The 13,722-nt window shown below is 33.8% G+C and overlaps 1 protein-coding gene across 10 annotated transcripts in view; it reads right to left on the bottom strand.

Annotated features, from left to right (window-relative positions):
- Positions 1-13,722, bottom strand: part of EXOC6 (exocyst complex component 6) — a 227,951-nt gene that overhangs the window by 137,791 nt on the left and 76,438 nt on the right. For all 10 annotated transcript variants that reach the window (XM_045438226.1, XM_045438227.1, XM_045438232.1 and 7 more), the window contains 2 exons: positions 6,863-7,015; positions 5,456-5,524 (listed from right to left, as the gene is read on the bottom strand). In XM_045438226.1, the coding sequence (XP_045294182.1) occupies positions 5,456-5,524; positions 6,863-7,015 (222 nt within the window). The remainder of the gene's footprint in view (positions 1-5,455; positions 5,525-6,862; positions 7,016-13,722) is intronic.

Here is a 13,722-nt window from a genome sequence, read left to right as displayed (position 1 = left end):
AAGCATTTTATTACTTCTATTTACTCTAATATCCAACATAGCTTTATAAATTGTTATCCATATTTTGCAATTAAGAAAATCAACTGAGAAGAGTAATTTGCCCAGTTACTACTAGAAAGTAGTGGAATGAAATAACAAATGAAAGGAAAATAATTATAATAATAAAGAGGAATTAGCTTTACCAAATTTGGTCATAATTTTACTTTTACCAATTTTTGGCCATATATACCAACTAGAAGTTTTCTTGCTAATGAAAGTTTATTTATATTTATAGAACAGTAAAACCTTGCTCACACAGTAAAAAAGGGAAAAGGTCTTGCCTGAATTAGTCAAAACTGACATCTTTTAAAATGCAGGTTTCTTAAATTTATAAATTCTTTATATAAAGAAATAAAAGATATAAAAACATACAGAGAACTAAAAGTAAGTTATCAAAAATTATAAATCAATAGTTCATTATAGTAACATATAAATTCTGAGACTTTTCATTAATTTGAATATTTGGCTATTTGACTCACAGATTCTTTATGAATAATCACAAAGTTGACTGGAGTCTAAAACTTTCTATCATTCTATTGGTTCTCTACCACTGACTTTTGATCATTTTGATAATTTAATTAGGCTTTTGTTTCTTTCATTTTAAATCATGAAAAATGAAACATAATTTAATACCCAACATATCATTCTCAGGAAAGCCACACTGAAACCTCATATAATATCTGTTGGTTCAATATTTTTTTGCACAAGGTATAAAAGACATATTCTTTCCCAGAGATTAATGCCTGTTGACATAAGCTACCAGGATAAAGATATATGAAATAATGTTACTAACATTTAGTGTGGTATTAAAGAGCCAATTACTAATTCAGCAAATTTTTATGAAGTATCAGATGCAATGAAAGGCACTAGGGAAAGAACAATGAACAACACTGTCATGGTCACTATCCTTCTGGATCAGGCAGACATAGAACAAGGATAACACAAAGTAACAGAAGTGCCTGTTGGCACTCACTGCAGTTTACTGGGCCCATGTAAGACAGAAAAATTAAGGCTTATCAAAGCAAAAAATCATTCTTCTCCACTAAGACCAAAAACCTATAGGGAAAAAAAATCTAATTTGAAAGGAGTTTTTAAAGAATCAAACCACAACACAAGCCACTTTAACGACTGAGATAATTAAGAACCTCATCTTGATTAGAATCCAATATGATCTAATTTAAAAACAAAACAAAGAAAAAAAAAGAAAAGAAAAACTTGAGATCAGACAACTGGAAGCCAATTTTTCTTTTTTTTTTTAATTTTTTTTAATGTTTATTTATTTTTGATATAGAGAGAGAGACAGCATGAGCAGGGGAGGAGCAGAGAGAGAGGGAGACACAGAATCAGAAACAGGGTCCAGGCTCCAAGCTGTCAGCACAGAGTCCAACGCGGGGCTCAAACTCATAAACCGTGAGCTCATGACCTGAGCTGAAGTTGGATGCTCAACCGACTGAACCACCCAGGCACCCTTGGAAGCCAATTTTTCAATGTTACTATATATATCAATGTAATCAATGTAATCTTGATGGAACCTATCCTCTCTCTCAGGTTATAAATGTGGGTAAATGTATATACTACTACCTGATATTATAAAACATAAAACACTAAATTTGAAGAGAATCTAAGCAGTTAAAGTATTTTATAATCACACACACATTTGAAAAATTATTTCATCATAGAATAGACTAAAAGTATGATTGTTTTTACACAATAGTATAATTTAGGGGTGCCTGGGTGGCTCAGTCGGTTAAGTGTCTGACTCTTGGTTTCAGCACCAGTCATGACCTCATGGCTCCTGAGTTTGTGCTGTAAGCATGGAGCCTGCTTGAGATTCTCTCTCTCCCTCTCCTTTTATTTGTCCCCCAATCATGCACATGCGTGCATGTTCTCTCTCAAAATAGTAAACTTTAAAAACAAAATAAAAATGATACTATAATTTATTACAGCTTTACCAAGAAAAAAAATTTCATAGGTCTATTCAAGAATGCTCAACACACTTGAAACATCACTAATTTGTAAAACAATACATTTAGATTGATATTGTGCTTATCACTTTTATATTGGCTCGTAAGTACAGAGTTGGTCCTGCTTTTACTAGAGAGCTAAAAGAAAAAATTAAGCTAACTAATGAAGATAATGCTATTTGCTCTAATTGACATCATTACCATTCCTTTTCAATTATTTTAATTTTAACTTAATCCAATTTCAGTGAGTAATCCAAACCTCAAAACTCCTTACCTATAAATGCCTTCTGTAGATATAGTTAAATATAAATGCCTTCCATAGACATATCCTAAGTGCTGAAAGAAAAAGACCAAAAATTCTATATCTAGAAAAACTACTCATAAAAACCAGAGAAGAAATTAAGACATTCCCAGATAAACAAAAACTGAAAGAATTTGATGCTAGTCGACCTCCCTAAAAGAAATACAAAAGGTAGTCCTTGAGGCAAAAATAAAAGGACACGACAGTAACTCTAATTAACATGAAGAAATAAAGTCTCAGTAAAGGTAATATAGAGGTAAATATAAAGACAGTATAAACATACTTTTATTTTTGTAATTCCATTCTTCTGATTCAGAAAACAACTGTATAAATAAATAGTTATATTATGGTTTATATGTATAAAAATGTAAGTAGTATCTCAATAATAACACAAAAGAGGAAGATTAATATGAACTAGACTGGTTTTTTAATTTTTTTTAATGTTTATTTATTTTTGAGACATAGAGCGTGAACAGAGGAGGGGCAGAGAGAGAGGGAGACACAGAATCCGAAACAGGCTCCAGGCTCCGAGCTGCCAGCACAGAGCCTGAAGCGGGGCTCAAAACCACGAACCGTGAGATCATGACCTAAGCCGAAGTCGGACGCCTAACCGACTGAGCCACCCAAGAGCCCCTAACTAGATTGTTTTAAGGTAGGATGTAAATTATAATCTCCAGGGCAAACACTAAGGAAATGCTATATATATTACATGTGTGTACATATATATGTTAATTATCATATATTACGTTTATTTATATATTTAAATATATTTATATATAATTAACATACATATATATGTAGTTATGTTACTAATATATATATGTTTAGATATGTTAAAAGAAATGACAAGAGAATTAAAATGGTTCATGAGAAAACATCTACTTAATGCAAAAGAAACTATTGGAGGGATAGAACAAAAAAGAAATAAGACATATTAAAACAAATGGTAGGTACAAATTTGATCTTATCAGTGATTACATTCAACGCAAATGAACTATGGGGCTCCTGGGTGGCTCAGTTGGTTAAGCATCCGACTTTGGCTCAGGTCATGATCTCACAGTTCATGAGTTCGAGCCCTGTGTCGGGCTCTGTGCTGATAGCTCAGAGCCTGGAGCCCGCTTCAGATTCTGTGTCTCCCTCTCTCTCTGCCACTTCTCCACTTATTCTCTGTGTCTGTCTCTCCAAAAATGAATAAACACTAAAATAAAATTAAAAATTAAATTAAATTAAATTAAAATGAAATGAAATGAAATAAAAGCAAATGAATTAAATTAAACACTCCAATCAAAAGGCAGAAATAGGCAGACTGAATTTTTTTTTTTAATTTTTTTTTTTCAACGTTTATTTATTTTTGGGACAGAGAGAGACAGAGCATGAATGGGGGAGGGGCAGAGAGAGAGGGAGACACAGAATCGGAAACAGGCTCCAGGCTCTGAGCCATCAGCCCAGAGCCCGATGCGGGGCTCGAACTCACAGACCGCGAGATCGTGACCTGGCTGAAGTCGGACGCTTAACCGACTGCGCCACCCAGGCGCCCCAATGGCAGACTGGATTTTTAAAAATTCATCTATATGCTATCTATAAGAGACATACTTTAGATTCTAAAACACAAAGAAATTGAAAATAAAAGGATGGAAAAATATACCATGCCAATAGTAACCAAAAGAGTTAGAGTGGCTATACTAGTATCAGCCAAAATAGACCGTAAGCCAAAAAAAAAGAATACACAAAGAATGACATTTCATAATGAACTAAGATTAATCCATCATGAAGATATAATAATTATATACATTCACCTAAAAACAAAGCCTCAAAAATACATGAATGAAAAGTGGCAAAACTAAAGGAAAAATAGATAATTCAACAGTTACGATTGGAGACTTCAATATTACCACTTTCAATAACAAATAGGCAGAAGACCAGCAAGGAAAGAAGATTTGAGTAACAGTATTAAATCAACTAGACCTAACAGATGTCTACAACACACCACAACAGCCAGATACACATTCTTCTCAGATGCACATGGAACATTCTCCAAGATAAACCATATGTTAGGCCATAAAACAAGCCTCCATAAATTTAAAAGGCCTGAAGTCATACAAAGTATGGTCTCTGACCACAGTGAGATAAAATTTGGAATTGGTAACAGAAGAACGTTTGGGAAATTCACAAACATATGGAAATGAAACAACACACCCTTAACTACCTGTTGGGTTAAAGAACAAATAACAAGAAATTAGAAAATATTTTGAGATGAATGGAAACAAAAAAACATACAAAAACTCATGGAATGCAGCTAAAGCAGCGGTTAGAAGGAAATTTATAGCTGTAAATGTCTGTATTAAAAAACAAAAAAGATCTCAATCAATAACCTAAACTTCCAACTATGTGAAAGAAGCCAAGACACAAAAACCCACATTTACTATGACTCTATTTATATGAAATATCCAGAAGAAGCAAATCTATAGAGATAGAAAGTACATGAGTGGTTGCCAGGGGCTGAGGGACAGGAGAATGAGGAGTGATTAGTAATGGGTAAGAGGTTTCTTTCTTTGATAATGAAATGTTCTAGAATTAGCTTATTTATTTATTTAGAGAGGGAGAGACAGCATGAGCAGGACAGGAGAGAGAGAGAGAGTATCCCAAACAGGCTTGAATTCAAGAACTGTGATATTGTGACCTGAGCCAAAACCAAGAGTCAATGCTTAACTGACTGAGGCACTCGGGCGCCCCAATAATGCTATTATTTTTCGAAAGAATAATTGTTTAATCAAAAATGAATATAATGTTGAAGAAGTAAACATATGTAGAAGCAATATATTTTAAAATAATTATGATGCAACACTAGCACAAATATAAGAAGGGTGAAATGAAAGTATATTGTTAAGGTTCTTCTACATGAAGTGGTATATCACTTGAAAGCAGATTATGATAATTTATAGAAAAAAGTAAGTGTTTTACTTGCAGGGAATATTTCACAAATATTTATGCATGAAGATTTACAACTCATTGAATTTATGGTAAGCCTTCAGAAAAGCAGGCCTAAAATGTGTACATGTCTTTCTTATTATACAAATATTTATGTGTATATACATACATATGTGCACATATACACAGACACACACACTATACATATACAAAAGATACTCACCAAAACAGAATAAATGTGTAAACATCGGTAAACAGGAGAAAAATCAACCAGATCCTGAACAGTTAAGACCTAAGAAATAAAACCACATTTTAAATATCAAACTACTAGCTTACTGTTGGATAATGTTAAGTTAAAGATAGACAAGGAGACTCATAGACTTCATGTTATAACATTTATCAACTATAAAAATCACATAGTATTAACACAATGCCTTTTAATTGTCTTGGCTTTTATTCAATAGTTCATTCTTTATGTATTAATCATCATTGTTGAGTATTTTAGATTATAAGGTGATTAAAGGACAGAGACTGTATATCACTAACATGCTTGGGAGGAGAGAATATAGAGATTCTCTGAATACTGATTAAGAAAGAACAAAAACCATTTATTTAATTTCCAGAGACTAATCAGGACTCACTAATTCCACATTAAGAAGACATTAAACTGTCTTAGGCAGTTTATTTGTCTGTATTCAGTACAGTATCAGACTCCACAACATATGCATATACATACAAATACATGTGTATACATACACACATACATGGAGATACACACACATAAATGCATATAGTCTCACTCATCTTCAGGCATATAGTAGAAACATACATACTGAACATTCAGTTGTTTTCAAAGCACAGAGAAGACCATGGGCATACATTCATATGGTTTATCAGTTAATTAAAAGTTCTACTATGCCCTGACTAGGACCTTAGAAACAGAATTTAAAATCTCAATGACAAAGCAAAACTTAACAGCCTCCTCATGGTATTAACTAAATTCAAAAAACATTCAAAGGAAAAGACAGAAAGTAGGCTCAACTGAAGACTTTGTGTACAGAGTAAGATTAGGAATAAATTTGGATATAGAGGATGAAAGAAAGTGAATATTTAAGAATAATTTCAAGTTTTCTAGACAAAAAACTTTTTCAAGAATTAAAAAACTTTAATCATATTAGAACCATTCTGTAATATCTCAGCACTAATGGGGGGTGGGGGAAGGTGGGCTTTCCAGAATTAGTCTAAACAGCAAGGTCAAGCCATCATGAAATTAGAAGTTTGCCACAGATAATTAAAATGAGTGATCACTACAAAAAAAATCATTACATTTACAATTTTACTGCTAATTATGGCAGAACACCCAGGTTCAACTACCATGGCTTATAAATGTAATCTAGAATATATCCTGTTTCTCTGTCAATTATGCAGTCTATTATTTCAGATGACACAATGCTCTAATAGCTCATTACAAACTGACCTACATAAATTCAATTTGCACATAGGAAGACTGACAGTCACAAAGATGTACATCACAACTGAAAAGAAGAAATTCATGGAAAAAAAAAAATAAAGAAAGGGAAGAAGAAGAGGGAGGGAGAGAAGGAGGGAAAAAGGAAGGAACTCCTGTCACCTCTTCTTCATTCTCATCCTCTTCCTCAAATGCACGTTTCAATTCAACTTCATTCCTTTCTTCTGGAATTCTATCATTGAAGTGCATATTCTTCCCAAATTGTACACGATTTTGCTTCTGCAAAGCAACACTGAAGGTTTTCTGCTGTTGTGCCTGTATTGGAAAAAGAAAAATTCAGATTATTACAACAATTATTATGATCAAAATCAGTTCAAGAATTTGTTCATATTTTCCCATCTTTTTAATGGGCTTGGGTAAAGGACTTAGAGTAATGTCTCATTTTTTATTCATGATTTATGTTCTCAGTCTTCTTTCTGGACAGTTGTGCCAGGGTTTATCAATATTATTTGAAAAGACTAAGAACCAATTTTTGGCTTTGTTGATCCTCCCTAATGTATTTTGTTTTCTATTATGTTGATTTCTATTCTTGATTATTTCCTTCCATTTTCTTTTTTTTAATTTTATTTTACTGTGGTTAAGTGTACTTAACATGACATTTACTCTTAACAAATTTTTAAGTGTATATGCATTTACACATACTAATATTAATATATTAATACATTGCTGACTATAGGTACAAGGTTATGCAGCAGACCTCTAGAGCTTATTCATCTTGCCTAACTGAAACTTTAGGTTTGCTGATGAGTAACTCATTTCCTCTTTGCCCCAGTTCCTGGCAACCACTATTCCACTCTGTGAGACTATGAATTTGACTATTTTAGATACGTCACAATTTCCTTTTTAAAGACCGTATACCACATACCACTATACGTATATACCACATTTTCTTAATCCATTCATCTGTCAATGGACATCTGTATTATTTCCGTATCTTGGATATTGTGAACAATGATGCAATAAGCATGGGAAGTGCTAATCTCTCAAGATTCTGATTTCAATTCGTTTGGATTGATATCTATCTAGGACTGCTGGATCATACTGTAGTTCTATTTTTAAGTTTTTGACTCCCCCTCTCTCTGCCCTTTCCTCACTCATGCTCTGTCTCTCTCTCTCTCAAAAATAAACATTAAAAAAATTTAATAACTTTTTGAGGAACCTCCTCAAAATAGCAACTATACTATTTTGCATTTCCTCAACAGTATGCAAGGCTCTGATTTCTCCACACACCTGCCAACATTAGTTGTCTTTTGCTTGATAACAGCAAACATGAGAGGGGGGAGGTGATATATCCCACAGTGATTTTGATTTGCATTTCCCTAATGGTTAGTGATATTGAGCATTTTTTCATATACCTGCTGGCAACCTGTATGTCGTCTTTGGAGCAATGTCTATCCAAATCCCTAGCTGATATAAAAAAAATTTTTTTTTCTTTAATCTCTATTTATTTTTGAGAGAGAGAGACAGAGTGAGAGTGGGGAAGGGACAGACAAAGAGGGAGATACAGAATCTGAAGCAGGCTCCAGGCTCTGAGCTGTCAATACAAAGCCCAATGCGGGACTCGAACTCAAACTGGCTTGAACTCAAACCATGAGATCATGACCTGAGCCCAAGTCCCCCTCTAAACCAACTGAGCCACCCAGGCACTCCCCTCGCTGATTTTTAAATCAGGTCATTAAGGTTTCTTGCTATTGAGTTTTATGTAGTCCTTATATATTGTGGAAATTAATCCCTAATCAGACCTACAGTTTGCAACTATTTTCTCCCATTTTGTGGATTGTCTTTTCACACTGTTAATTGCTTCCTTTGATGTGTAGAAGCTTTTTAGTTTGGTATAAACCCACTTGTTTTGTTTTTTTTACCTGTGCTGTTTGGGTCATATCCTTCTATTTTTTTTGAATTTAATTTGTTTATTGTTTCTCTAACTCCTTGAGATGAATATTTATGTCACTGATTTCAGCCTTTCTTTCCTAATTCATAAATTTAAGGCTATAAATTTCCCTTAAATGTGACTTTTGCTGCACCCTACAAGTTTTGATATGTCATACTTTCGTTATAATTCAAAATATTTTCTGGTTTAAATTGAGTTTCTTCTTTGATCTATGGATTATTTAGAATTTTACTTCTTGGGGCGCCTGGGTGGCGCAGTCGGTTAAGCGTCCGACTTCAGCCAGGTCACGATCTCGCGGTCCGTGAGTCGAGCCCCGCGTCAGGCTCTGGGCTGATGGCTCAGAGCCTGGAGCCTGTTTCTGATTCTGTGTCTCCCTCTCTCTCTGCCCCTCCCCCGTTCATGCTCTGTCTCTCTCTGTCCCAAAAAAATAAATAAACGTTGAAAAAAAAAAAAAAGAATTTTACTTCTTAATTTCCAAACCTACAGAGATTTTCTACTTACCTATTTTTTCTGATTTCTGGAATAATTCCAATATGGTCAGAGAACATACTATCATTTCAATCCTTTTAAATTTACTGACATTTGCTCCATGAACCAGAATGTAATCAATTTTGGTAAACGTTCTTTAAAAAATGTATATTCTGAAATCATGCAATATACTGACATGTCAATTAGGTCAGTGTTGTTAATCACATTATTTGAAAGGACTGTATCTTTATTAATTTTGTCTACTGTTCTAGCATTTACTGAGAGAAGTGTATTATTAATATCTCCCATTATGATCATCAAGTTGTCGATTTCTTTTAAATCTGACAATTTTTGCCTTATAAATTTTATTATGGGAACAAATTTAGAATTATTTTCTTGATGAACTGAATCTTTTTATCTCTATGAAATGTTCCTCTTTCTTCTACTAATAATTTTGTCTTCAAGCCTGCTTTGATATTAATATACAAATTTTTGCTTTATATATTTTGAGACTACATTATTATGGGAAAAAATTTAGAACTGTTTATTTTCTTGATTAACTGAATCTTTTTATCACTATGAAGTGTTCCTCTTTCTTCTAATAATTTTGTTTTAAAGGCTGCTTTGATATTAATACACACACATCAGTTTTTTTAATTGATGTTTGCATGAGGTATCTTTTCCATCCCTTTGCTTTCAACCTCTCTATATGTTTACATGTAAGGTATGTCTCCTATAAGCAAAATAACTTAATAGAAATTTTCAAACCCATATCAATTCTCCTTCTAACTTATATGTGGTTGTTGTCTTGTACTGTTTTAAATAAAGGGGCAAAGGTAAGAGTTGATAGTAGCTGAATCATATCAAAGTAAATATAATACAGGTATGTGAGAGGGAAAGGTATTATCCTTGTGCAAGTCATGATTTAGAGGTAGTGTGGGTCCAAAACCAACATGCCAGCAAAATAGTTGTCATAAAATAGTTTCTATAAATATGTAAATCCTATGTTTTTGTTTTACACAGCCAATATAATACATGCAATTTTACCCAAAATAGTTGTCCTGTTTACCTGTAACATCTCTGGGTTTTTAACTGGGATCATTTTCTGTCTGAAAATAGTATTTCTTTTATGTAGGTGTGCTAGAAATAAATTCTCTAGGTATTGTTTATCTGAAAAATATCTCCATTTCATCTCAATTTCTTTTTTTTTTTTTTTTTTTTTTTTTTTTTTTAATTTTTTTTTTCAACGTTTATTTATTTTTGGGACAGAGAGAGACAGAGCATGAACGGGGGAGGGTCAGAGAGAGAGAGGGAGACACACAATCGGAAACAGGCTCCAGGCTCTGAGCCATCAGGAGCCATCAGCCCAGAGCCTGACGCGGGGCTCGAACTCACGGACCGTGAGATCGTGACCTGGCTGAAGTCGGACGCTTAACCGACTGCGCCACCCAGGCGCCCCTCTTTTTTTTTTTAAAGTAAACTCTATCCCCAATTTCTTTCTTTCTTTCTTCTTTTTTTTTTTTTTTAAGTAAACTCTAACCCCAACATGGGGCTCGAATTCATGATCCCAAGGTCATGTCTACCAAGATGCGTCACACGTCATGCTAACTGAGCCAGCCAGATGCTCCCATTTCACGTCCATTTCTAAAAGACATTTTTTGGTGGGTAAACAATTCTAGGTTGACAGATAAGATTTGTTAGCACTTCAGATATATTAGCTCACTGTCTTTTGGTTTCCATTGATTCTGCTGAGAAGTCAGCTATAAATTAGTATTATTACTGCTCTTTTAAAGATAACAAATTTTCCCCTCTGGCTGCTTTTAAGATTTTTCTTCTTTTCTTTACTTTTCTAACATTTTACTATTCTATGCCTAAGTATGGCATTTCTGTATTTCTCCCACTTAGAATTCACAACACTTTTTGAATCCATGGCTTCAAGGTCTATCCATATTGTTTATGTCCATCTCTCTTTCTTCCCTTTTGGGACTATAATTATACATATGTTAAACTTTTCCATCTTATCTCATATGTCTTTAAACTCTATTTTCTATTCTTCTGTTTCTCTGAGCTTCAATTTGGATAAATTCCTCTGACCTACCTTCTGGTTAATTAATTCTCTCTTTAGCTGTGTCTAAGCTGTTCTGCCAACTATACACTGAGTTCTTAATATGTTCATATAATTTCAGTTCTGAATTTACAGATGGTTTGCTTTATGGTTTTAACTGATCTGCCAAAATTCTTAATCTTGTCTTATAGTGCTTTGACTATGCTAACTTTAAAGTCCATGTCTAACAGTTCCATTGCTTAGACTTTGGTTCTCATCCTAGAGTTAGCTTTATATGAATTACCAAAGAGTATATTCCTCTTCATTTCAATGAGTCAAGTTAAATAATGATTCAACTATTTTAATGACCTTCGGTTTGGAATATTGTCAGTTTTACAAAAGAATTCCCACTAATTCTTTCTTAAGTAAAAAACCAGCCACATAAAATCTAAAATACCAGAAAAATTAAAAAGATATACATGCATGAAAGTACATAAAATATGCTGCCTTAACTTCAATTGATTATTGCTAGTGAAAAAAAAAGTTTAATTTTCTGAAGCCCTAAAGTTACATGGGACCATTTACTTCCTAAGCTGGCATGTGTGTCTGTTGGTGGGAGGGAGTGGTTCACTCTTTGGCCAAAATCCCAACTCTATGAAATATCCACTAACCAACCTCACAGAAGGAACTACAGTATCGAGCTGTCCAAACTAACTTTGTCAAGGGTTTTCTGTTTTCAGAGAAGTATAAATCATTTTTTAAAAGCACTGCTTCCAAACTGTGTTGTATGCAAAACTAGCAGTATCAACAAGTATTTCTTGAGAAAAGGTTCTATACTAATTTAAGTTAAATAAACATTATATACTGTATCCCTTTTCAAGAGATTTAGAATTCATAACTGAAAAAATATGCTTAAATTTAACTCAGATTTCCAAAAGTTATTTGACCATTTAGTCCCCTGTTTTCCACTATTAAAATGTGTGCCAGAAAATGTAATATGGAAAGTGTTAACTGAGACTATGAATTTTAGGTATTTAATTGTTAATTAAACATCACTCTACTCACAGTGGACTCATCTCTCACATTAGAAAGAGGGGGAAAAAACTACAAAGTACTGTAGTACTACAAGTACTACAAGTTTGGTTTTTCACCTGACAAATTTTCTCTGGGGACACCTGGGTGACTCAGTCAGTTAAACATCTGACTCGATTTTGGCTCAGGTCATGACCTCACAGTCATGAGATGGAGCCCCATGTCAAGGTCTGCACTGAGTGAGGTAGCTGCTTAAGATTCTCTCTCCTTCTCCCTCTGCTCCTCCCCCGCGTTCTCTCTCTCAAAAAATTTAAAAAATTTTTAAAAATAAAAATTCTCCCCAAAGAAGCTAAAACTCAACTCTAAGATCCTTTAAAAAAATAACTTTTTGTGCGACTCAATTTGAGCATGGTACTAGATCCCAGGAAGGTAAAAATAAATTGGATATAACCCATCACTTAAAAAGCTTACTGCCTAGTTAAGGATACAAAATTAAGCAATTATAATGTAGTGTGAAAAGTATACAGGATATAGACTGAGGAGGAAGTGACCATCTCTTGCTGGCAAGAGTGAGACAGAGAAAGGCAGATTCCATAGACTAGGAGATGCTTAAGCCAGCTTTTGGGGGAAAATGCAGGAATTCAGCAGAAAGGAAATTTGGAAAAATGGAAGGCATTCTAAATAGAGGAAACAAACTGTGTATTCAAAAATTTGCAAGAAATCCATTACTGCTATATCACAGGAAGGAGTACCAGGAGATGAGGCTTTTGTTTCACGCTGAAGAATTCAGATTTAGGTAAAGGGTCACTGGGAGTCACTGAAGAGAAAGTTGTCATACTCACATTTTGGAATAGCAAGCAAAAGACTAGAGATAAGGAGAATAATTAATTTGATATAACAACAGTCTAGGTACACAGAAAGGAGGATACAGAATCGACAGAAATTGAGAAGCAGAACTGATCGTTACTGAGTAGAATTTAGTAACAAATTACTTAAAGAATATAAATACTCCTGAAAAGTCTAAAGTGCTCCCCAGTTTCTGCCTTGTGAAAACTGGACATATTACTCTGTGACATAATAAACATAGGAAAAATCAATACATTTTGTAAGAAGATAGTTTACTTTTAGAAATGCTAGATTTGATGTGCCTACAGGATACTCAAGCAAATATATAACAAGTAAATCCACAAATGGGACATTAGATAATGGAATTAAGACATGATTAGGAAAGGTTTCTGTGATGAAAGGTCTGTTTAAGTTGCAGAGGTAGGGAGCTTGACGCTTTTTACAAGAAAATAATGGTAATAAACTCGGAAGAGTCCATTCCCTTTCAGCAGGAAATTCTCATAAACCTGAAATCCTAGGGCCCATGACTTGGTGGACTGCCTCGGTAGAAAGAGTCCAGAGCTGATTCATGAAAAAGAGGTCCGAGAAGATAAGTTTAATAATGAAACTTAGTTAAAACTGACTATATAATAGAACATAAACTTTAAGTGCTTTTTGTTTTGTTTTGTTTTGTTTGTTTGA

This window comes from Leopardus geoffroyi, chromosome D2 (genome assembly GCF_018350155.1).
Source record: "Leopardus geoffroyi isolate Oge1 chromosome D2, O.geoffroyi_Oge1_pat1.0, whole genome shotgun sequence".
Lineage (NCBI taxonomy): Eukaryota > Metazoa > Chordata > Mammalia > Carnivora > Felidae > Leopardus > Leopardus geoffroyi.
The sequence above is the reverse complement of the archived record's forward strand: the minus strand, read 5'-3'. Positions and strand labels throughout refer to the sequence as shown.